Below are 26136 nucleotides of genomic sequence, written 5' to 3'. Positions count from 1 at the left end.
GGAACTCCTCATATGGGAAAATATTTTGCAACACAGCAGTGGCAGTTATACCATTGGTGCATGCAACCTGTGCGGTCATACAGGGGCCCCGGAGGTAATAGGGCCACTTTTACCTCCAAAGACAAAAGCTGCTATTGTCACAGGCACATTGTGATGAGGTTTGGACTACAAAGGACCCATATACTGTGCTTGCACAGGGACCTGACTGCATCGCCTCCTGCGCACAGCCATCTCCGCAATGAGCTTTCATCTACTCTTCAAAACTGACCTCTCATCTGAGTCCTCAACGTTTTTCTCTCCATACCATAGTACCACTGGCTATGTTTTTCTTCCATACACCACACAGACATGAGGGATTTCTGCTCTCTTGTCTCTGTGTAGCACATATTCAAAAGCCGCAACAGCATGGAGGACATTATGCAGCAGTACTGAGCAGTGTAGTTGTGAATACTGCACTGGGAGGTTAAATAAAACACTTACTAGAAATTTACAATTGGACGACTATATGCCTATGCAGCTCTAGGCTTTAATAGGAAGCTGTAATCTGATCCTTCAGTGAGCTAGCAGTCTATATTGCTTTGACTAAGGTAGATTTTAGCAGTTTTTCATAGTGAAAAATGAGTCCAGGAAGAAAAGAACTGGCTCATTAGTGGAGAAAAGAAGCATATTTCTTTGATAATATATATTACAAAGTTTTTAAATTCTCTTGTTTTATTGATTTATGCAATGTTTCTGGAAACGCCAGTGACCATTGAATATTTCACAGTGTGGATGTTCAGAGTGATATGAGAGAATTCTTTTTCTTATCCAATCACATGTAATGTTTGCACAACTACAGATTCTGCGCGGTTTGATAATCCATGTAATCCACGTTGTAGTACCAGTTGGGCGGTTATAAATATTAATGCCTGCTGTGTATTTTCTGCATTATTTAGACACCACTGGATCTGTTAACGGAAAAACCAGTATCGAAGCTTGAAGGCTCAAAAAACAGAGAACATCATTATTTAATGTGTGTGCATATGTTTTACAAGACAAACAGGTTATTTTGTAGAAGCATTACTAACTCAGCAGGGGATTTAATCAAAGGAGTTGTCTAAAGTTAGAAAAACAGAACTTTCTTCTAAAAAATAGCGCCACCTCTGTCTACAGGTCATATCCTACTGTGCAGCTCAGCACCATCTACCTTGTAAAGTTTTTTTTGTTGTGAAATATTTTTTAAAATTATAGAAAAATATCTCTGAAATTTTAAAAGAAAATGTATATATATTATAGTTATACATTATATGTAACCTAAAATCATGGTCTGGGCTTTACAGGAGGACGGCTTCACTTTTATTTTTTATATATTGTTTTTATAATAATGCAAGATATATATCTTGCATTATTACAAAAAGATAATATAAAATAATAACAGTATCTCCAATTTTAAACAACTTTGTAGTACAAGCAACAATTACAAAAAAAAACAACTTTGTAATAAGGAGATTTTTGTGTACTCACCGAAAAATCTCTTTCTCTTAGTTTCTAATTGGAGGACAGAGGACCATAGGTAAGAGTACCTCTCTCCCTCAACTGAAACCTAAACACACTTACAAGAAGCATAACCAAACCAGATTCCGATCCTTTCGGAATTCTTCGGGCTGGTCCGTCTCACGTCCAGCAAGACAGGTGGGTCAGGAAACTGCGAGATATTCTCCCTTCTCCATGGACGCAATGATGGTCCGAAGGGACTCCATGCGGAAGTGACGAACCTGTACATATTTGTCTAACCAGCCCAGGCGACTCAGAGTGTCGATTGTGATTGAGACACTGAGCTCGCAGCCTGCCGAGGACTCTCATGGCAAACCGGAGAGATCGGGGGAGTCATGATGAGGAGAAAGTCTGAGGTTTTCCTCCTTTGGGCTTTGACTGGCCTGCTTTTGACTGCCAGATCTTGTCCGACCTTTACGTCGACCGTGAGTTGTCCCTGTGTGGGGAACGGTTACGATTTTGTCTTGTATCCGGAAGCACTAGATGCTTCTTCTATTAGGTGTTTTACGGTCTCAATTTCAATCTACATAACCGCTACAATGCTCAGTACTTATTGTACACTGTCCTCCATGCTGCTGTAGCAGCACCTGTGTTGAAAATTGACAAAAACTGTAAGAAAATTAAGTGATTTTTAAAATTCTTTATTTTAAGGAAGGTTTACATTCACAACCAGAGTGGGGACAGAAAAACAACTAACAGTACTCAAATAATGTGCACAGTTATCAGATTTTTGCAGAGGAAGTCTCCACTTTTACTCCTTCCAACCCCATCATGGCCAAGGTAACAATGGGCCTGCGGTGGCCACGTCTTATGTATCCTTCTTCTATTCAGCATGGATGCACCTGAAGAACTCATGTCCAGGGACCTAATAGTAAAGCCGTGAGGTTGGAAGCAGCAATACTGATCTTTCTTCTAAGAACTACTATAAAAAGTCTAATTTTAATTCTTCTCAACTATGGATATGTGTAAAGTCCCCATACGATGAATGTGTCCTGACATTACAGATGTCAGGGTCATGTATGAGTGAGGAGGTTACAGAACAAAAATTGACTGCTGAAATATTCTTGGAAATGTCTCACTTTCCATACAGTAGTAATGTTCTGCAATATTTACACAGACAAACTTGAGTTGACAAGCTGGTAATTTTCGAAGAACCAAAGTTTAACCCAATAGGCGTGAGTGAAAACCCATGAAAAAAAAAAAATTGGGAACTTATTCAGTTAGTTTCAAAACTAATTGTGACACTTTATTCACCTCTTCAGATCTTTGATTTATATCTACTTGTTATGGTACATCCATGAATTTACAAACATAGATATAATCAGTCGCTGTATATATTCACATGGTCATGTACTTTTCTTTGAGCGTTACCTGATCTGTAGTCCTTTTCAGGTTTAATTTTTTCCAAGGGTTTTCACACGGCGTTCACTCTCGCCCACTGATTTCCTTTCAGGGTCCTTTTATAAATCTCCAATGAGATGACACAGACTGTCAGGACTATGAGCAGTGAGCTCGAAACGCGTGGACTCGGTGTCTTTCTCACCTAAATTCCCATTTTTCATGATTTTATTTTTTTCCTGATTTTAAGGGTACCAATCATTGTGAGGTTTAATTTAATTTTTATAACTTTTTTTTTTTTCCTTGCGGATGCCGGGACTCAGTCCCTTTGCCGTCTACATTGCCCAGAAGCCGGTCTGGAGCTTCTATGAACTGCACCCCTATCAAGCCATTTTCCCATATCTGGTAAGCTGATATCAGTGCTTCTTTTTTCTCCTTTGTTTACTGTCCATTCCGGCATTGTTTATAGGGAGACTAGGAGATGGTACTGTCTGCTCCTATATTGTTTACAGGAAGAGACTAGGAGATGGTACTGTCTGCTCCTATATCGTTTACAGGGAGACTAGGAGATAATATAGGAGCAGACAGTACCCTCTCCTAGTCTCCCTGTAAACGATATAGGAGCAGACAGTACCCTCTCCTAGTCTCCCTGTAAATGATATAGGAGCAGACAGTACCGTCTCCTAGTCTCTCCGTAAACAATATAGGAACAGAGAGTACTGTTTACAGGGAGACTAGGAGATGGTACTGTCTGCTCCTATATGGTTTACAGGGAGACAAGGAGACTGAACTGTTGCTCCTATATTGTTTACGGAGAGACTAGGAGACAGTACTGTCTGCTCCTATATGGCTAACAGAAAGGCTAGGAGAGGGTACTGTCTGCTCCTATATCGTTTACAGGAAGACTAGGAGATGGTACTGTCTGCTCCAATATCGTTTACAGGGAGACTAGGAGATAATATAGGAGCAGACAATACCATTTCCTAGTCTCCCTGTAAATGATATAGGAGCAGACAGTACCATCTCCTAGTCTCCCTGTAAACGATATAGGAGCAGACAGTACCATCTCCTAGTCTCCCTGTAAATGATATAGGAGCAGAAAGGAAACCGCACTGACTATAAACAATGCAGGAACAGATAGTACTGCCTCGTTTCATTGTAAACGATGTCAGTACAGACAGAACTGCCCCTTTGTCTCTTTCTGAATTATGTAGAAAAGACAGTACTCCCCCCCCCCCCCCCCCCCGATATAAAAACAGGCAGTACCATGCTAATGCTAATCAGGCACACAGTAGGATAGTATGAAGATCAGAATTGTTGCTGTGGTATAAGCTCCACTTTCATACATGACCCCATTTGTGAGGTAGACGCCCCCGACTTCTGTGTGTGGGAACTCAGGTGTCACACGTGTTCATATAATTACAGAGGTCTTGTGATGAGTAGGCTTTCTCCGTTCCTGGATTTCTCTGGCGCCATCGCTGCCCGGTCCGTCTACGCCTGCTGGTGCTTGTGTTGCTGGTATTTCCGGTAATGGCTCTGAATGGTGAGGGCAGCTCGCTCAGTGGCGTCTTGCATTGACGAGTCACTTTGTGGGTTTGCCCCCTTCAGACCTGTAGACACAAAAGAAAGATTTGTCCTGTTTCTGTACATCTCCTGATCTACTATATATAGCAGCCACTTGTCCGCTCTTCAGCTGGAAGGATTACCGCAGATCTGATCCGATTACAGTACCGCGCGAGAGGACATAAATTACTAACGCAGAAAATTACTCCAAATTTCTCTGTTTTGTACAAGCAACAGGTAATTCGTTGACAATAGCAATCAGAAGGCAACCTTGGCAGGTGCCTAGGGACTACAGAAACGGGGTTGGCAAAATTACAGAAAAATACATTATTTGGGGAAAAATAGGCACATTTCAGAGAGGAAGAGGACTAGAACTCTAACGACACCTGTTGGAAGTAGGAATCCTAAAAGTCAATATAGGCCCTTTAACGAGGCTTGCTATGTGACTTGGGAGAAACATTACCCCTTAGGCCAGCACCTCTCACCTAGACAAATCAGATCTCATACTTTGCTCTGATGAGAGGCAAAAACCCCGAAACACGGTGTCTGCAAACTAAGATTCTAGTTTGTCTTTTAACCCAAGTCATATGGCAAGACTCGTTAAAAAGGGTCGACATTGATTTGTTGGATCGCTGCTTCCAATAGGTGGCAGGGAGTTTCTAGTCCTCTTACCTTCTGAAGAGGCAATTTGCATATTTAATTTCCCAGAGCAGCATGCATGGCCCATAAGTCTCCTCACTCTGACAGGCCAAGCCTGGCTTGTCACTCTCCACAAGGAAAAACGTTACCCCTTAGATCCCTGGGGAAAAAAATAAAATCATGCAGATAACTGATAATGACTTGGACTCTGTTACACCATGACAGTCAGCAAATACGACATCCAATGCTTTCTTGGGGAGCAAAAAATAGATACACAGGAGTACAGCTGGACCCCCTTCATTAACGTTCCCCATGGACGCCATGCGTTTTTACCCTCATATATAGGAATACTGACCATTCTTGTCTCTTGCAGGGTAGGTCGTACACGTGTACTGACAGCTTCCTCTCCTCTACAACACGCAAAAAAAACATTACACATTAATATGCGGCACACGATCAGGGGGCTCGTCTAGCCCACCGCAGTCTTGCTCTTTGCCTTTTCGTAGATAACGTGACATAGTAATTAATGTTCTTTTTTTTTTTTTTTTAAAGAGAATCTGTTACTAGGTTTATGCTTTCCAATTTCAGACCCCATTTCCAAGCTCCACCAACTTAACATACCCCCCTTAGTGTAACACACAATGAGGCCCCTCTTGTGACTGAACGTGATGCAGGGGGCTGGCTGGTGACTCGGCTCATTAGCTAAGCCAGACCCTCCTTGGGCTGTGCATTAACCGTAGGGGCCTGGCTTAGTTAGTCCACACAACTTTCTTTTTCCCTTGATTTTTAGGCCAGCCCTGGCTAGCAATTTGGCATATCTCAGGGGTATCCATGTATCTAGGCTGTATGGCGACATACATGTGTTTTTTTGCTTTAGTCTCCTTTTCTTCTCTACAAAGGGATAAAGTTGAAAAAAAACAAAACTATATACTGGCGAACAGACTCCTGTAAGTATGCACTATTATCTGGTACATGGCAAAGGGACTCTGCCCCCAGGCTGAAGGGCCGTACAGTCTGACACGCAGCTTTTATTGACAGGTATTTCCATGATTTGTCGAGAAAGAAATGATTTATCGAAAATGTCCACATACAGAATTGCACTACAACATACAGACATGTCCTCCTACCTCTTGGTCTCGACTTGCTCTTCTGTTCTGTGATACATACTGCACATGCCACGGGAGGGGCTGGTACGTAAAATATGGGGCTTGTTCCTCTCGAAATAGTGAGCTGCCTAACTGTAGAAAGAGAACATAGTTATCAGGGAGGGTAGAGGGAGAACATGGCAGTCAGGCCGGGTAGAGGGAGAACATGGTGGTCAGGGCAGTTAGAGGGAGAATATGGTGGTAAGGGTGGGTAGAGGGAGAACATAGCGGTCAGAGCGGGTAGAGAGAACAGGGCAAGTTGACGGAGGTCAGGGCGGGGAGAGAGAAGATGGTGGTCAGAGGGAGAAGATGGCGGTCAGGGCAGGTTGAGGGAGGTCGGAGGGGTAGTGGGAGAATATTAACGGTCAGGGCGGGTAGTGGGAGAACATGGCGGTAAGGGCAGGTAGAGGGAAAATATGGTGGTAAGGGCAGGTAGAGGGAAAATATGGTGGCAAGGGCGGGTAGAGGGAGAACATGGCGGTCAAAGCGGGTAGAGAGAGAGAACATGGTGGTCAGGGCAGGATGAGGGAGGTCAGGGCGGGGAGAGAACATGGTAAGTAGAGGGAGAACATGGTGGTAAGGGCTGGTAGAGGGAGAACATGGTGGTAAGGGCTGGTAGAGGGAGAACATGATGGTCATGGCGGGTAGAGAGAGAACATGGCGGTCAGAGCGGGTAGAGGGAGAAGATGGCGGTCAGGCCAGGATAAAGGGAGGTCAGAGCGGGTAGAGGGAGAACATGGCGGTCAGAACGGGTAGAGGAAGAATACGGCAGTCAGGGCGGGTAGAGAGAACATGGTGGTCAGGGTGGGTAGAGGTAGGTCATGGCGGGTAGAGGGTGAACATGGCGGTCAGGGCGGGTAGAGGGAGAACATGGCGGTCAGAGCGGGTAGAGGGAGAACATGGCAGTCAGGGCGGGTAGAGGGAGAATACGGCAGTCAGGGCGGGTAGAGAGAACATGGTGGTCAGGGTGGGTAGAGGGAGAACATGGTGGTCAGGGCGGGTAGAGGGAGAACATGATGGTCAGGGCGGGTAGAGGGAGAACATGATGGTCAGGGCGGGTAGAGGGAGAACATGATGGTCAGGGCGGGTAGAGGGAGAACATGGCAGTCAGGGCGGGTAGAGGGAGAATACGGCAGTCAGGGCGGGTAGAGAGAACATGGTGGTCAGGGTGGGTAGAGGGAGAACATGGTGGTCAGGGCGGGTAGAGGGAGAACATGGTGGTCAGGGCGGGTAGAGGGAGAACATGGTGGTCAGGGCAGGTTGACAGAGGTTAGGGCGGGTAGTGGGAGAACATGGTGGTCAGTGCAGGTTGAGGGATGTCAGGCCAGGGAGAGGGAGAATATGGCGGTAAGGGCAGGTTGAAGGAGGTTAGGTCGGGTAGTGGGAGAACATGGTGGTCAGTGCAGGTTAAGGGAGGTCAGGGCAGGTAGAGGGACCTCAGGGCGGGTAGACTGAGAACATGGCGGTCAGAGCGGGTAGAGGGAGACCATGACAGTCAGGGCAGGTAGAAGGAGAACATGGCTGTCAGGGCGGGTAGAAGGAGAAGAAGGCGATCAGGGCGGGTAGAGAGAGAACACAGCAGACAGGGTGGGTAAAGGGAGAACATGGCGGTCAGGGCGGGTAGAGGGAGAACACGTCGGGTAAAGGGAGAACATGGCGGTCAGGGCGGGTAGAGGGAGAACATGGGGGTCAGGACGGGTAGAGGGAGAATATGGCAGTCAGGGCGGGTAGAGGGAGAATAGGCGGTCCAGGCAGGTTGAGGGAGAATATGGCAGTCAGGGCAGGTAGAAGGAGAACACGGCGGTCAGGGCGGGTAGAAGGAGAACACGGAAGTCAGGGTGGGTAGAAGGAGAACACGGCAGTCAGGGCGGGTAGAGGGAGAACACGGCGGTCAGGGCGGGTAGAGGGAGAATAGGGCGGTCCAGGCAGGTTGAGGGAGAACACGGCAGTCAGGGCAGGTAGAAGGAGAACACGGCAGTCAGGGCAGGTAGAAGGAGAACACTGCAGTCAGGGCAGGTAGAGGGAGAACACGTCGAGTAGAGGGAGAACATGGGGGTCAGGACGGGTAGAGGGAGAATATGGCAGTCAGGGCGGGTAGAGGGAGAATAGGGCAGTCCAGGCAGGTTGAGGGAGAATATGGCAGTCAGGGCAGGTAGAAGGAGAACACGGCGGGTAGAAGGAGAACACGGCAGTCAGGGCAGGTAGAATGACTACCTGGTACCAATACCTGGTTTAAAAACAATAGTATCACTGTACTTGATTGGCAGTAAACTCGCCTGACCTTAACCCCATAGAGAATCTATGGGGTATTGTCAAGAGGAAGATGAGAGACACCAGAGCCAACAATGTAGACGAGCTGAATGCTGCTATCAAAGCAACCTGGGCTTCCATAACCCCTCAGCAGTGTCACAGGCTGATCGCCTCCATGCCACGCCACATTGATGCAGTAATTGATGCAAAAGGAGCCCCGTCGAAGTATTGAGTGCATTTACTGAACATACATTTCAGTAGGCCAACATTTCGGATGTTAAAATAATTTTTCAAGCTGGTGTTATAAAGTATTCTAATTTACTGAGATAATGACTTTTGGGTTTTCATTGGCTGTAAGTCATAATCATCAACATTAACAGAAATAAGCACGTGAAATAGATCACTCTGTGTGTATTGACTCTACATAATATAAGAGTTTCACTTTTTGGATTGAAGAACTGAAATAAATTAACTTTTTGATGATATTCTCATTTTGTGAGATGCACCTGTATATATATTATAGCTCTTGGAAGCAGAAAAGAAAAAAAAATCGAAGGTGCAAACATGAAAATGGTCTAAAAGGTTAAAGGGTCAACATCGATATTATACAGTCATTCTGACATGGATTTTCAAAGTAAGTACACCAGCCTCATCTGGTCTAATGTTTATTTTCAGTTTCTTTTGTGAAATCTGGTAACCGGTTCACTTTAATATTGACCTTAAAGAGCTATTTCACCCTAAAGCATTAATCACTTTCTTACTGGTTAGAAGACAAATGCTAGATAGTTGGTGGTCCGAACACTTGGACACTCACTGATCACCACAACTAGACTGCGGTATAGGAGAAATATGCTGCTTCTCCTCCTCCTTTACTCTCAATTTACTGATTAAGCCTGTACACTAAGACGTCTCCTAGGTCATCCACATCAAGCTGTAAATCTCGTGCCATCACAGATCACCTTAAATGCCGACGCATGCGTACTTCACACTGCCCTGTCCAGGGCATTAGTAGGACATGGGCTTTGTACATGTACCAGCCTTTACGTACATGACCACAACAAGACATTTATGGCTACATGTGGATGTGCCAAAAAGGTTCCAGGTCTGCCTAACGGGCCACTCGACAGTGATTTACACGGGGATTTGAACATATTTTTCGAGCACGCCAAATACAGTCGGTTAGGACTGGAGCATGCTCAGATAACACCTTATCCCAGCACGTTCGCTCATCACTAATCCCGATGAGGGCACAGATAAGCTCCATCATACCCTGGCACCGTGCACCAATGCAGGCCACAATGTCATCAAAGGCCCTGCGACATTACCAATCGCCGGATATAAACAGCCACTACATAAATGTAAAAGTAATGCCGAAATTGTACTGAGCTACAACATAAAAGAACTGGGTTATTTTTACTGCACAATAACCATCGTAAAAGATAAATACAGGCGTTACTGGCATTTTAATCCTTTTTTGATACACTTCAGAGCAAATAAATAAAATAATTAACATAAAAATAATAATTAATTTGGCAATTAAAAACTGCCAAAAAAAGAAGCCCTGATAGGTATACAGTGATGGACACAACTTTTTTTTAATGGCATTTGGAAGAGGAGGAGGAAGCAACGAAAACTGGCTAGGACAAAGAGGGGTTAAACGTAGCAAGTCAGATTCGTGGCATGCGTGTCTTAGGTAAGATCCCAAAGCCGTAATTAGCTGTTCCTTTGCTACAACAGAAATTTGAAGACTTAATACATACGTATAACAAACCGTGCAATTACCACTGGTACGTGAGAGCGAGTTTGCAGAAAGTGGATGGCGCTGGCTGCGATTACGATCACGGACTGATTGGCAGCGGGATGTCTGCCCACAACGATACATACTATACAGGGTAGCAATGATCTAAGATACTGACCTTGCCGATTACTCGTACCACGAAAAACAACGCGGTCATCAGGGACGCCAACATGGTGCCGGAGGAGCCGCCGCAGTCTATGAAGTGGCCAGCGCCGGCTGGCAGAAGCTGAACTCTAGTAATAGGATTACAGGACTTCATCCGGCACCTGCTGTCCCAGGATGTAATCCCTCTGGGGAGAGAGGAAAAACAAAGCAAACTAAGGCGAGGAGGGGGGGTGAGGTCCTGGAAGATGAAGTGTTAAATCAAAGCAGACACTAATGTATCTGCTGCAGGAAAAGTTACCGCTTCTACATTGGAGGTCACCCATATTTTAGAGAGAATTGTTGCATCCACTTTAGCTTTTACCCTTAAAGAGAAAGAAAAAAAAAATCAAGAAAAAATGATGAAAAATAACAATGTTTCGGCTGGATCCGGCTTTCCTGAGGCTTTCACATCATTTATTGTGAATAGCAAATCATATGTTCTCAATAGAAAGGTGTCGTCCCTCATTGTATCCCTGTCTGTGATGATAATGGGAGTGCTGGAAAGTCATCTGGACAGAATAGGAGGCGAGTCCAGTTTTAGGCTTGGGAAAATGTAAGATTTTTTTTTTTACATCGTTTTTAATATAGATTTTTTTTTTTCAATTTTCCACATTACTCTCAAACAGAGTTAGATACATTAAATATAAAACCTGATTTAATCAACAGATTGTTTTCTAATCATACATTCACTTTAAAGCGGTTTGAGACAACTTTCCTGGATCAATGGGATCATTGTAAACTGGAGAATAAGGCTAAGATTCCACGTTGCGTTTTTGCTGCAGTTTTTTGTGCAATTTTTCAGTTGCATTTTACAGTGCCAGCAAAAGCTGAGATTTCTGAAATCTCATGCACTCAAACTGCAGCATGCAACTTCTTTCAGCGTTTTTTTTCACCCATAGAAAGCAATAAGTGCAAAAACCCAGGTATCAGGTTTTGTTGTTGTTTTTGGTGCAAAAAAACCTTAAGGAAGTTGCATCATGATTTTTTGGGGGGGGCGCTAAACTTTATCAGCATGCAGACAACAATAAAGCAGCAAAAAACAAACAAACAAAAAAAACACATTAAATGCACAGCAAAATTAAAAAAAAAACGCAGCTAAACCTGCTTTTTGTAAGCTGCTTCTTTAATGCCAAACGAGCAGGTTTTGCCCAGGAAAAAAAAAAAACAGCAAAAATGCAACGTGTGAACATAGCCTAAGTGTTACTCACCATTCAAAAGCCCCCATGTTTCGCTGGTCTCTGATGGAAATGGAAGTGCTGATCTGCTGTTTTTAGGGTCACCTCTTTTTTTGTTCCAACATGTCCATGTCAGAGAGTGGTGCTACATTCACTACCGATTCTATGACTCTGCCGTTATGCATACGTATCACTACTGCAATTAGCCTACGCAAGAAAGTTACAGAACTTTTTTTCAATGTATTTGCTTTTGGAAAATCCGCTGTGTATTACAGTATAAATGATATTTAACCCCCTTCCATCCTTCAGACATGTACAGCACATCGGGTGCGGGAGTACAGATCGGGCTCAGGAGCTGAGCCTGCATCATATCCAGGAATGCTGGCTGTAGTACACAACCAACATCTGCCTCTAACAGCAGCGATCGGAGCCAAGATCCATTTGCTGCTGTTAATCCCCTTAAATGTCGCTGTCAAGCAGTCGGCAGCATTTAAGGCCATTCTGTTTGCCCATCACCCTCCTCATGTGAAAGCCCCCAAGTCTGGCATATCGGTACTCCTGGGACGACCAGCCATACGCTGCGCTTCATAGGAGACCACAATTGTCTCTATACACTGCAATACAGCTGCAATTCAGAAAACAGAACGAGTGATCAGTTGATCAAAGTTTCAAGTCCCCTAAAGCGGATTAAAAAGTAAAAAAATATATATAAAAAGATTAAACAAAAACATTTCAAAAAAATCAAACAAAAAAAACTTTTTTTGTATCACTACATTTATAAAATTGCTATCAAACTATAAAATTATTCAATCTCGTACAGTAAATGAAAATAAGGAAATTGATATGCCAGAATTGATGTTTTTTAGTCGTCACACCTCTGCAAAAAACAAAAAAATGCAATGAAAGGTAATCAATAAATTGGTATTTACCCCCAATATTGTATCAATAAAATGTCAGCTTGTCATGCACAAACTAAGCCCTCACTTAGCTCATTTGAAAAATAAAAAAGTTACAGGTCTCAGAAAATGGTAACCCAAAACAATTTTTACATTTTTTTTTAACAAATTGCTATTTTTTTTTTCAGCACTAAAATAAAAAATCTATACAAAGTTTGGAATTATCATAATAGTACTGACCTAGCAAATCATGTAACCAGGACATTTTTACTGCACAATGAACCCCTTAAAATCAAAACCCACCCCTTAAAATTTTTTTATTTTTTTCACAATTTTACCATAATTGTTGGTTATATAACACATGATGAAATTGTGGTAAAATAATGTGGACGTCCGTCCCAGGCACAATTGTAAACATGGGCCACGTGGATCCTTTAAGTTTCGATGATGAAGGTTTGCTCTCCGCAGATTGTGATACTTAGGCAGAGAAAATTCTCCATCCTACTGAGCCAATATTCACAGTCACTGTTACAAAGAGATTCACACCAGCAGACTGCAGAGTACAGTATATGGATTTAATCTGAAGGATGCAATACACACGGAGCATACAAACACCAGGTATAAAAATGTCACAATGTCATTACTGGAGTCAATAAATATCAGCACACGGATATAAAAAAAATACATAACCAAACACAGCAGGCGCGAGTGCGTCCGGTAGAATTGCATAGTAGCAAGGAGTGCAGATTTGTCGTCATGAAAAAAAAAATTGTAAAAAAATATATTTCATTTACTGATACAGGGATCGTATGATCTATTGTAGATACAGTTGTAGCCAGCAGGGCATGCTGGGAGTTGTAGTTGAGTAAGCACCTCAGATTGCAGACCACTGCCTTACACAATTATATACAAATTATGTGACCCGCCTCGGCTGGTGATTGTCTGAGCAGGCATTTCTGGGGGTCCACAGAAGGGACTGGGAAGCACAAACCTGCGGGACTGGGTGAGCACTGGAATGGGACATGCTGGGGTTAGAGGGGTCAATACAGGAATATGTCATTTTTTAATTATTATTTAAATCTGATCTGCATCTTTTAAAGTATGAATTTGATTGGCTAGTAATCCATTCAGAGTGTATCCTTACAATTGCCTGATTAAAGGGAATCCTGTCAGTAGTTTTTTTTTATATGCAATTCGTGAGCAGCATTATGTTGGGGCAACGACCCCGATTCCAGCGATGCATCACTTGCTGGCCTGCATGCTGTCATTATGAAACAATCACTGTTTTTTCTCATGTAGATCTAGCAGAGCTCTGAATGCTGATCCATCTATAACCCCGCCCACATCACCGATTGGCAGAAAGCTAGCTAATCAGTGGTGGAGGCGGGGTTGCACAGAGCAGGATGACTGGGAGACACGAGACAACTAGTCCTGTAGTGATAATCTCCTGCTGATAAAACACTGATATTATAGAAACACGACCACACAGCCCAATAAGTGACATTGCTGGAATCAGGCTCTCAGCCCCTACATCATGCTGCTCTCAGATTGCATAGCACAAACGTGCTCACAGATTCTTTTCATGAACCCTGTTTACTAGACCCGAGATCCCAGGAAGAAATACTCAAGTTTATCCTCACATCTGTACACAGTTCTGCTCGCACTCCCCGGATTAGCAGATCACTTCTGTCTTCTCTTTTTAGTGATCACTGGAGGGTCTAAAGATCCCGGCCTCAGTGATCCAAACAACTAATCAGTGGCAACAACATATCATCACAGTTTCAAAAAAGTTTAGTCCAAACTTTAGTCGTCTAATCTGCTGGCAAATTTAACATCATGAACATCGGTAACTTTTTCTTTATTTTCGACCATCAGATTCCAACAGTTGGAGAACCAAGATGTACAATAAGGCAAAGTGTAAAATCATCAGGCACAAATGTATCCTCTGTAGGCGACACTGATGGACAAAATGTATCCTCTGCAGGCGACACTGATGGACAAAATGTATCCTCTGCAGGCGACACTGATGGACAAAATCTATCCTCTGTAGGCGACACTGATGGACAAAATGTATCCTCTGTAGGCAACACTGATGGGCAGCCTGTGTTCCGCACTGCTCGTAGTGTGCCTCTGTACAAAGTGCAGTAGCGAATATCGATCCAGTATAAAAATAAATATATACATAATGTAAAGCAATGATTCTACCCGTTGTACCTGACAAACCCTGCAGGACAAATATCTAAAGCTTAGGAACATACTTGTCGATAGAACCACAGTGCTACGGATTATTTTTGTGTACAAGATTCCTTTAGCGGATGTGTGGTGCACATAATCATTATGATCTGTAACTCCTGCCCTTAAAGGGGTTATGCCAAAACAAACAAATTTTCACCTACACACCGGATAGGAGATAACTGGCTGCTCGGTGGGGGTCCAACGATCCCAAGATCAGGGCTCTGCAGCATCTTAGGAGCGGAGGTGTAAGCGCTTGGTATTCTTCTTTCTCTGGACACCCCACTGAATGGTGTGTAGGTCAAGCACTAGCACCTCTGCTCCTTTTAAGACAGGACTCTGCAAATCCTGATTCCTGAGGTTACAGAGCCACATTTTTGAGGATTGTTGATGTCCCATCAATCAGCAAGTTAACCCTTATACTACGGGCAGGGGTTAACTTTTTTTGTGAATAACTCTTCAAAGTGAATTTCTACCCATTTTTTGCTTTGTTTATCTAGATTGGTTGACATGAATATCTTAAAGGGATTGTCCAAGACTTAGTGTATATCTGGATGACCTATCCTCAGATCGGTAAGGGTCATGTACACGGTACCCTGTCCGATCAGCTGTTCGCATTGGCTCCATGCGCCGTGTAGTGGACATTCTTGGTACTGCAGCTCAGTTCCTATTCATTTCAATAGGAGCAGAGCTGAGGAACCCAAGAATGGCCGTGCTGTTCTGGCACTTCACACTGGCTGCAAACAACCGATAAGATGGGTAGTTGGGTGTCCGACCCCTACTGATCAGAGAATGACAACCTATCCTGCTCTCTCCAGTGCTCTGCACGTGCTCAGTAGAAAATCATTTTGGCTTTGCTTACAGACTTCTACAGGCTCCACTAACTTCAATGGAACTTATAGAAATGAATGTGTGCAGCCACACAAAGGAAACTAAGCATAGCAACGATCGCATGGGCGCTCACTTATCTAAGCCAAGAATTGCAGAGCCATATTGGGGGGACAGGACTTCATGGACAAATAACATTGAAAAATACAGTTAGAATTTTGCTATAAAATGGTATCTAAAGGGATAAAGTTTCTCCTTGTGCAGAGTGACAAGCCAGGCCTGGAGCATGCAAGGCCTACAAGTCTCCTCATTCTGACATGCCAGGCTTGGCTTCTCACTCTCCACAAGGAGAAATGTCACCAATTAGATCCAAATCCTAAGCCAAATCAGATCTCATACTTTGCGATAAAGAGGGGCAATCACACCGAAACACCGTGTCTGCAAATTGAGATTCTGGTTTGGCTATTTATCCTAAGAGTTCATGTTCTTTTCCTCTCTGAAGAGGCAATTTGCACAACAAAATGGTAAAACCTATTTACTAAATCGACAAAGGCTGGACATTCGTACTCCGAGTTTAAAGAACTCTCTGGAAGTTAAAGTGGGTGTCTCCCATAGTAATGCAATAAGGGGTAATTGCTATTTATGCAATTTCCTAACAAGAAACCCTAAACCTAATGTCCGTAACGAGCAGAAGGGGAGCTAATAGAAACTGTTACTAATGTTATTGGTATATATGTACCGTAAGTAGCCGATATATAGGGGAGCTATCATGCGGCAGACATTTTTCTAGACTCCTTGTCTCAAGCTTTCCATATTGCAATCGCCGGCATCGCAGATGTACGTGGGAAGGACTTTAGGCTTGTTAGTGAGTTACATTTCTGACATAGTAAGGTGGAGCTCCCCTTTAATATTTGTGACCTACAGTATTATGAAAAAGTTTCCAATTCTTTCATAATTCTGCATGTGTAATGTAAATTTGTGTCCCATCCGTTTCCTGATCTGAAGATACTGTGTGGGCTCCACCGCTAGTAATGATAAACTTTAATTTTGTCATTTTCATCCAGTCCCAGCTGCAAAACTCCTTTTCCTGTTGGAGATCGGCTCATACGAGAAGGAAGTAGACTGAGCGTTTAGTTAAGGAAAACCGAGCAAATGGGGTGACAATCTCAAATAAAAATGGACTAAGGCGCAGATTGTTACTTGTTAGTATATACAGTATGATATATATATATATTATATACCTATTCTATATATATATATATATATATATATATATATATATATATATATATATATATATATATATATATATATCTATCACTAACGGACTCTGTTGTGTCCCACGTCTTTTAAAAAAGGACGGTCCATGATATATAAACGTTCTGTCCTACAAATAGACCATCAAAGTGTGATCTGTGCCAGGTCCTGCGTCCGCATCCGGCAAACCTGGACAAAGTGCCAGTTCTGCTGTCCCCTTAATCAGACGATCGTTGAGATTCCCAGCAGTTAAATCTTAAAAATGTGATACTTATCCTAAGGAAAAGGTCCTAATGGGTATGTATCCACGGTCAGGAAACGCTGTGAGTTGGACGCTGCATACCCCCACAGTGCCCAACTCGCAGCGTCCAGATGTTACAGCATAGTGGATGAGATTTCAAGAAATCCCATGTGCACTATGCGTGCACCGACGCCTGTGGATCACCTGCGGAGACGGACATGCGGAGCGCCTTTCCAGACTGCAGCATGTCAATTTATCCTGTGGAGACGCAAGCCTCTGCAAGATAAAAGTCACCCATACAATTTATTGGACGCGGTGATTCCACATGGTTCAATGAACACATGCGGAATCACCTGCGTTCACTATCCGGCAGCGCTTTGGATGGAGCGGATATGTACGGCGTCCAAAGTGCTGCCAATTACTGACCGTGGGCACTAGGCCTAAAGGTTTTTTTTTAATTTTACTTATGAGCATTTTGATCTGTAGGTAGAAATTTAAGGCTGCATTAATAAAGCTTGAGAGCCCCTATAAGCAGCACATCCTCTAATCCAGAGACATCAGATAGGCACGATGTACAAGGATACACCTTGGGGTCATTCTTATAAGTCTCCAGCCATTTCTTGTTGGTCTCGATCATGGCCTGCATGGTCTGCTTATCCGCGTGCTGGGCTCGTAATGTCACGCTTTGCATGTTTTTGAGCTGTTCCCTACAGTAGAAAATCACAAGATAACTATTGATTATACCGTATATACTCGAATATAAGCCTGAATTTCAGCCCATTTTTTTAGGCTGAAATTGCCCCTCTCGGCTTATACTCGAGTCATTCCCAGGGTCGGCAGGGGAGGGGGGAGCAGCAGCGGTCTAATAATACTCACCTGCTCCTGGCGCGGTCCCTGCACGTCCCTGGTTCTCCGGGCGCTGAAAGCTTCTTCCTGTAGTGAGCGGTCACACGGTACCGCACATTACAGTAATGGATATGGACCCGACTCCACTCCCATAGGGGTGGAGCCGCATATTCATTACTGTAATGAGCGGTACCATGTGACCGCTCAATGCTGAAAAAGCTGCCTGCGCCCGGAGAACCAGGCACGTGCAGGGACCGCGCCAGGAGCAGGCGAGTATGACGGGGGCAGTGTGCAATATTCACCTGTCCCCGTTCTACCGTCGGGCGCCGCTCCGTCTTCCGCGTCCTCTGCAGTGACGCTCAGGTCAGAGGGCGCAATGACACGATTAGTGTGCACGCCACCCTCTGCCTGAACGTTAGTGCAGAGGACGCGGAAGACACAGCGGCGCTCGGCGGTGGAACGCGGAAAGGTGAATATAGCAAGTGCCAGGGGCCTGAGCGACGAGAGGTGAGTATGTCATTTTTTTTTTTTTAATCACAGCAACAGCATATGGGGCATAATAGTCTATAGAGCATCTTATGGGACCATAATCAGCATTTGTGCAGCATTATACGGGGCATATTTTAATATGGAGCATCTTATGGGGCCCATCATAAACTGTATGGAGCATTATACGGGGCGTATTTTGTATGGAGCATTATATGGGGCCCATCATGAACTGGATGGAGCATTATACGGGGCTCCGGATTCAATATGGATATTCAAAAACACTTAACCTACTGATGTCTCAATTAATTTTACTTTTATCGGTATCTATTTTTATTTTTGACTTTTACCGGTAGCTGCTGCATTTTCCACCCTAGGCTTATACTCGAGTCAATAAGCTTTCTGTTTTTTGTGGCAAAATTAGGGGTCTCAGCTTACACTCGGGTCGACTTATACTCGAGTGTATAATATATATATATATATATATATATATATATATATATATATATATATATATATTCTCCTCATTAGACAATCCCTACTTTCTAAAAGAATCTCTTAACAATAAGCAGATCATCAAGTGTTGTCTGGACCACCAGCGATCATCTTTAATCTATATGGAAACTGGATGTAAGTTATAAATTTCCCTGCAGTGCCCCCGCAGGACAAAAAAAGTATTGCATAATGTTCTGTATATGCAATACAGGACTGGTCCTCCAGAGCGAGAGACACTATTTGCTTTTCACGCAGACCCGCTGAGAGGTTTTGGTTTATATGCTGATCTAGTCCACCACCCCCTGGCCCCTAAGGGTCCGCGAGTGGGTAAGGTACGGCATTGACGACTCTACTTGTCTGACATTAACAAATCTGTGATAGTGACTCACTCAGCAGAAATGTAGCCTAATTTATTCTCTGTGCGTAGCGGGTGCTCACTCAGTGAAGGCGTCCGCCCTGAAAAACAGAAAACACGCGTCACATTTGGTCATCGATATGTTAAATGAAAACTGAATCTGTCAGGAGCAGCCGGGCCACCCATTGTGTGTATGACCCTCTCTTCATTTGGCAGGGCAGAGAAGGATCAGGCATGTTGTATTTGAGTGCCTGACCATTTTGTTCCCAGGGGAGAGAAGAGTCTGGCAGCAGACTACACCCCTTATGCCATTCAGAACACATGCACGCTCAACTGACCGGGGTGTAATACAAATGAGGAAGATATGGAGAGATAGAGATCGGCTGAGAAGCTGACGCCACTATAGGGCAGGTGCCGGCTGTGTTTTACAGCCAGCAGCGGTCGGAACATGCTCAATTGTTGCTTTTTAACCACAAATGCTGCTGTTAAAAATAAATTTTTTACCTGGGAAATACTTTCTCCATTTCTCTGCCATAATGGCGTCCACCGTCTGGGCGGCAGAGGCAGAAGAAGCGCTGGAGTGGACACTCGTTCTCCAGGCCCACGGGGACAGAGGATGGCTGCCAATGTCCGGACTGATTCTGGACAATGATGCGTAGGTGGAAACAGGGATCCCCGTCATGGCAGGAGGCGGCTGGAGTATGGAGTGAGGGTCGGAGGAGAGAGATGATAACACACTGTTCAGCTCGGCAGTGAGGTGACGCAGGGACTGTGTGAGGTGCTGGACCTTCAGGGGGAGGCTGCTCTGTGATCCCGAAACATCCGCGGCTGAAATATGAAGGAAGAAGGATCATTGCCAGATGCAAGACATGCAACGCATAATCCATGGACTAAGCCCCCAAAACACAGAGAGGATCTCCAAATCCACAGACACTGGCGGGATCAGCCAACCATGTACGTCAGGGATGGGCAAGTAATTTTACCGAGGGGCCACATGAGAGACCGTGACTGTTGTGGAGGCCGAACCAAAAGGTTGAAGTTATTTCTGCTCAATATTAATATTAGTTATATTTATTTAGACCAATAATATTTAACATTGAGAAGAATTAAGAATGCTGACATCCTCCTATATACTGTATGAGACCCCACACTGCCCCTTATATACCGTAAGAGCCCGCACACTGCCCCTTATATGCCGTATGAGCCCCCGAAGCCCTTATACGCTGTATGAGCCCCAACACAGCCCCATATATACAGCACAGGCCCCAGACTGCCTCTCCATATACAGCACGAGCCCCACACTGCCTCCACGTGTACAGCACGAGCCCCCTATAGGCTCCACATGTACAGCACGAGACACTCATAGTCTGCACATGTACCGCACCAGAACCCCATAGCCTCCCCATATCCAGCTCGAGACCCCCATAGTCTCCCCATGTCCAGCCAAACATCACATACCCATGAAAGAAAGAACACCACATACTCATCTTGCAACCGTTCCCCCGGCGCTCTGCTCCTGTCTCCAGTGCACAGCTGATGCAATAAAATGAAGTCATCACGTCACCTGTTTCACACCCTGATTGGTGGAAGAGGAGGCCGGCGGCGCCTCCTCCAAGAAATGCATTTACAGCGGTGACAGCGAGCGGGAGGTGGGGGAGCACGGTGCGGCCCATGGGTCACTGTTTTCAGCCTCTTGGCTGTCTCTGTCCGCCTACTGGACTGGAACAGCTGGAGGGCCGGATGTGGCCTGCGGATCACACTTTGACCAGGTCTGATCTAATCAGTATGTATGGGGGCACAGTGTACAGAGGCCCCCAACCCTCCTCCATCAGACGTCAAATGGAAAAAGGATCAGGCATGCTGAAGAAAACAAAACAAAAAAAGAAGCCAAAGAGGATTCTGAAGCAGTGAAACCCCACTCTGCCCCTGAAAAGGCAAACATGCTCGGTAGAGCCAAGTGGCCAGGGGATGGGCGAGTCATGAGAGCGCTGTCAGGTGGACTGATGAAACACGGCAGGTGACCCACCTGTGCAAAGTATACAAGGAAGGATAACAATCGCCGGAACAGACAAGACTATTATACTGAGAGATGGTAGCACCTCAATCATTTCCACAACAGTGTTTGTAAGTCTCACCTCTATGAGCGTCCATACTGGTCCCACTACTGGTGTCATCCGAGTCACTGACATCAAAGGTCACAAATTTTTTGTTCCTTCTGCTCTTCAGAGTATCATCTTCCGACACCTTAAAAAGATGGAAAGTTTAAGGTTCAGAAACATGCTATGTTATCTACTGTACAAAGGTGTTATCAGTCATTGTGCAGGAGGAGGAGGTGAGCTATGACATCACCTATTGTGAATGGTGGATCCTGTGTTATCTACTGTATATAGAGGTGTTATCAGTCATTGTACAGGAGGAGGAGGTGAGCTGTGACATCACCTATTGTAAATGGTGGATCCTGTGTTATCTACTGTATATAGAGGTGTTATCAGTCATTGTACAGGAGGAGGAGGTGAGCTGTGACATCACCTATTGTAAATGGTGGATCCTGTGTTATCTACTGTATATAGAGGTGTTATCAGTCATTGTACAGGAGGAGGAGGTGAGCTATGACATCACCTATTGTGAATGGTGGATCCTGTGTTATCTACTGTATATAGAAGTGTTATCAGTCATTGTACAGGAGGCGGAGGTGAGCTGTGACATCACCTATTGTAAATGGTGGATCCTGTGTTATCTACTGTATATAGAGGTGTTATCAGTCATTGTACAGGAGGGGAGGAGGGGAGCTGTGACATCACCTATTGTGAATGGTAGATCCGGTGTTATCTACTGTATCTAGAGGGGTTATCAGTCATTGTACAGGAGGAGGAGGTGAGCTGTGACATCACCTATTGTGAATGGTGGATCCTGTGTTATCTACTGTATATAGAGGTGTTATCAGTCATTGTACAGGAGGAGGAGGTGAGCTGTGATATCACCTATTGTGAATGGTGGATCCTGTGTTATCTACTGTATATAGAGGTGTTATCAGTCATTGTACAGGAGGAGGTGAGCTGTGACATCCCCTATTGTGAATGGTGGATCCTGTGTTATCTACTGTGTATAGAGGTGTTATCAGTCATTGTACAGAAGGGGAGGAGGTGAGCTGTGACATCACCTATTGTGAATGCTGGATCCTGTGTTCTCTGCTATATATAGAGGTGTTATCATTCATTGTATAGGAGGAGGAGGTGAGCTGTGAACTCACCTAGTGTAAATGGTGGATCCTGTGTTATCTACTGTATATAGAGGCGTTATCAGTCATTGTACAGGAGGAGGAGGTGAGCTGTGACATCACCTATTGTGAATGGTAGATCCTGTGTTATCTACTGTATATAGAGGCGTTATCAGTCATTGTACAGGAGGAGGAGGTGAGCTCTGATATCTCCTATTGTGAATGGTGGATCCTGTGTCATCTGCTGTATATAGAGGAGTTATCGGTCATTGTAATCCTCTCTGTCATAATAATGAGATGACTACTATTGATGAACGAATATACTCGTTACTCGAGATTTCTCGAGCACGCTCGGGTGTCCTCCGAGTATTTTTTAGTGCTCGGAGATTTAGTTTTCATCGCCGCAGCTGAATGATTTACATCTGTTAGCCAGCATAAGTACATGTGGGGGTTGCCTGGTTGCTAGGGAATCCCCACATGTAATCAAGCTGGCTAAGAGATGTGAATCATTACGCTCAGGTGAGGAAAACTAAATCTCCGAGCACTAAAAAATACTCGGGAGGACAGCCGAGCGTGCTTTTTTCAGGTGGGTTCAAGACGAATCCACCTTAAAAAGACATTGTGGACACTTACCCTAATCGTGCCGGTAATAAACGGAGCCGATCAGGAACTTTTGCTCATTTCCTCGCTATGATATATTTGTGCTAATTGAAGATACGACTTGAGTGGTCTATCCACACCGAGATATGTGCCCCCTTAAATACCAAGATCACAACATTGGATCTCGGGGTGCAGTATTTAACTGCACGGGTGCCACGGTGACCTTTAACTACCCCCCCAAAAAAAAATCCTGATGATTTCATAAGTTCTGTTATTGTGTATTTACGAGCGACTGCATTATTATCATCCTCTACTGAAATCCGTTTCTGCTGTGAAAGCCTACACCTCCCTGCAGAGTTGCGTGCCAAGCCCACCATCTGCTGCGTTACTGCCACCCCCCCAGAGAGCGCTTGTGCCAGCCCCCACTATGGGCCACAGATGTGCCTGTGTATGGTGTGGATTACAGAAAAATGTTGTTGTGTATCACCGTGAATAACGTCTGACCCTCAGAGATGATAATATAGTGATAGTCTGCTGCAATGTGGCATAAAGCGGTCATCGGATATGGTCCTTAACTCTTGGGTGGGCTTATGTCAGGGCTGTGTACTAGCCGCATGCATAGGGAGCAGGATTCCTTTCTGTAGGCGTCTACCTCCTCGAGGAGCGAGTCCTCCAGCTCCTGCAGACGCTGCTCCTTCTCCTGCAGCAATACGTGTCCCTTCTCCATTGTGCTGCGGATGTCTTTCAGGTTGCGGGATTCCTGCAGGAACACGGGCAGAAAAGTGTTATTTGCTTCCCAAACCTACGGAGACATGCATAACGAACGCTGTGCTCCCCACAATGATGACGGAGCAGTACCAATAACAATGGCGGTCTCCATACGATGAGCAATGGCACATCACGATGGATGCCCCATAAAAGACAGTCCACAAGCCGCCCTTGAAAATGATGCTTATGTGCAGTTATCCCTGAATAATGGCTCTAATATGTATACAGTAATTATCATGCCGCTGGGCGCTGGTGCATAGTAAGTGTATCCCATGCTGATGCGGGGGCTTACCTTCTCCTCTCCCGCTCCGGTGGATGGCCTCCTGCCTGTGTGACAGATGCCTGATTTTTCTCCTGGTGCCGGTAAGCTGCCTGCACTCTTGTGGGAAGAGGGAGAGGAGCGTGGTTTCTAAGCTAGATTTTATTGATGCATAAAATTAAAAAAAATATATTAAAATTGTGGGGAGCATGACACATATAAACTGGCAAGTTTACGACAAACTTATTAGAACAACATGTATGTAGAAGGGGTTAATCAAAAAATACTGTTGTGTTCTCAGTAAAGGATTTAATATGTAGCAGCTATATATCCAATATATAAACTTGGTAAGTAGATAGTTATAAGATAAATAAACTGCACGTATCAATTAGGGAAAATACCATAAAAAAAAAAGAGAAGGACGGCATATAAGTCAAGACCCCAGGACTCTGATGTACGTTTCGTCCTTGGCTTTCTCAAGGAGCCCAGGGGTCTTGACTCTATATGCTGTTCTTCTCTTTTTATGGTCTGTACCCTAATTGATAGTTATAAAATAGATAAACTAACAGTACATATATCAATTAGGATACATACCATTAAAAGACAAGAACAGCATAGAAGTCAAGACCCCAGGACTCCTTGAGAAAACCAAGGGCGAAGCGTAAGTGGGCTCTTGACTTTTATTCTGTTTGTCTCTTTCTATGGTATGTACCCCAATTGATACGTGTAGTTTATCTATTTTATAACTATCAATTAGGGTACATATCTAAAAAGAGAAGACCAGCATACAAGTCAAGAACCCAGGACTAAGGGTACCGTCACACAGTGCCATTTTCATCGCTACGACGGTACGATTCGTGACGTTCTAGCGATATCGTTACGATATCGCAGTGTCTGACACGCAGCAGTGATCAGGGACCCTGCTGAGAATCGTACGTCGTAGCAGATCGTTTGGAACTTTCTTTCGTCGCTTGATCACCCGCTGACATCGCTGGATCGTTGTGTGTGACACCGATCCAGCGATGTGTTCGCTTGTAACCAGGGTAAACATTGGGTAACTAAGGCTACGTTCACATTTGCGGTGTGCGCCGCAGCGTCGGGCGCCGCAGCGTCGCCGCATGCGTCATGCGCCCCTATATTTAACATGGGGGCGCATGGACATGCGTCTCGCTTGCGTTTTGCGCCGCATGCGTCCCTGCGGCGCCCGCGTCTGGGCGCAGAGGACGCAGCAAGTTGCATTTTTTGCTGCGTCAAAAATCAATGAAAAAAAGGACGCATGCGGCGCAAAACGCAGCGTTGTGCATGCGTTTTGCTGCGTTTTTGTTTGCGTTGTGCGTTGCGGCGCCGACGCTGCGGCGCACAACGCAAATGTGAACGTAGCCTAAGCGCAGGGCCGCGCTTAGTAACCCGATGTTTACCCTGGTTACCAGTGTAAACGTAAAAAAACCAAACAGTACATACTTACATTCCGGTGTCTGTCCTCCGGCGTCTCAGCTTCTCTGCACTGTGAGCGCCTGCCGGCCGGAAAGCGAGCACAGAGGTGACGTCACCGCTCTGCTTTCCGGCTATGGTGCTTACACAGTGGAGAGAAGCAGAACGCCGGGGGACAGACACCGGAATGTAAGTATGTACTGTTTGTTTTTTTTACGTTTACGCTGGTAACCAGGGTAAACATCGGGTTACTAAGCGCGGCCCTGCGCTTAGTAACCCGATGTTTACCCTGGTTACCCGGGGACTTCGGCATCGCTCCAGCGCCGTGATTGCAAAGTGTGACCGCAGTCTACGACGCTGGAGCGATAATCATACGACGCTGCGACGTCACGGATCGTGCCGTCGTAGCGATGAAAATGGCACTGTGTGACGGTACCCTTAGATGTACGTTTCGCTTCTGGCTTTCTCAAGGAGTCCTTGCATCTTGACTTCTATGCTGTTCATCTTTTTTTATGGTATACTCAATAATTGATATGTGTGCAGTTTATCTATTTTATAACTACGAATTAGGGAACAAACCATTAAAAAAAAGAAGAACAACATATAAGTCAAGACCCCTTGAGAAAGCCAAGGGGGAAAC

At 44.7% G+C, this 26136-nt stretch overlaps 2 protein-coding genes across 14 annotated transcripts in view; both read right to left on the bottom strand.

The window, feature by feature from the left end:
• Positions 1-2168: 2168 nt before the first annotated feature.
• LOC143764376 (uncharacterized) lies at positions 2169-12076 on the bottom strand. 6 transcript variants are annotated; one of them, XM_077249889.1, is made up of 6 exons: positions 11619-12076; positions 10670-10733; positions 10385-10556; positions 6201-6311; positions 5429-5483; positions 4120-4481 (listed from the first exon to the last, which is right to left on the bottom strand). In XM_077249889.1, exons 3-6 carry the CDS (start codon positions 10523-10525, stop codon positions 4363-4365), a joined length of 426 nt encoding a protein of 141 aa, XP_077106004.1. In that variant the 5' UTR covers positions 10526-10556; positions 10670-10733; positions 11619-12076; the 3' UTR covers positions 4120-4362. The 6 variants fall into 6 exon arrangements, 4 of the variants coding, with proteins under 4 accessions (XP_077106004.1, XP_077106003.1, XP_077106002.1 ...); XR_013213170.1 differs by lacking the exon at positions 11619-12076 and adding an exon at positions 2169-2398 and having other exon boundaries at positions 4295-4481; positions 10385-11462; XM_077249888.1 differs by having other exon boundaries at positions 10385-10733.
• A 966-nt stretch (positions 12077-13042) lies between these two features.
• Positions 13043-26136, bottom strand: part of CEP164 (centrosomal protein 164) — an 84697-nt gene continuing 71603 nt past the window's right edge. For all 8 annotated transcript variants that reach the window (XM_077249878.1, XM_077249881.1, XM_077249880.1 and 5 more), the window contains 6 exons: positions 23691-23798; positions 21357-21465; positions 19726-20049; positions 19256-19322; positions 17624-17746; positions 13043-16663 (listed from right to left, as the gene is read on the bottom strand). In XM_077249878.1, coding sequence (XP_077105993.1) covers positions 16567-16663; positions 17624-17746; positions 19256-19322; positions 19726-20049; positions 21357-21465; positions 23691-23798 — 828 coding nt within the window. In that variant the 3' untranslated portion in view covers positions 13043-16566. The remainder of the gene's footprint in view (positions 16664-17623; positions 17747-19255; positions 19323-19725; positions 20050-21356; positions 21466-23690; positions 23799-26136) is intronic.

Source organism: Ranitomeya variabilis, chromosome 4 (genome assembly GCF_051348905.1).
Source record: "Ranitomeya variabilis isolate aRanVar5 chromosome 4, aRanVar5.hap1, whole genome shotgun sequence".
Taxonomy (NCBI): Eukaryota; Metazoa; Chordata; class Amphibia; order Anura; family Dendrobatidae; genus Ranitomeya; species Ranitomeya variabilis.
This window is presented reverse-complemented; position numbering and strand designations above follow the sequence as displayed.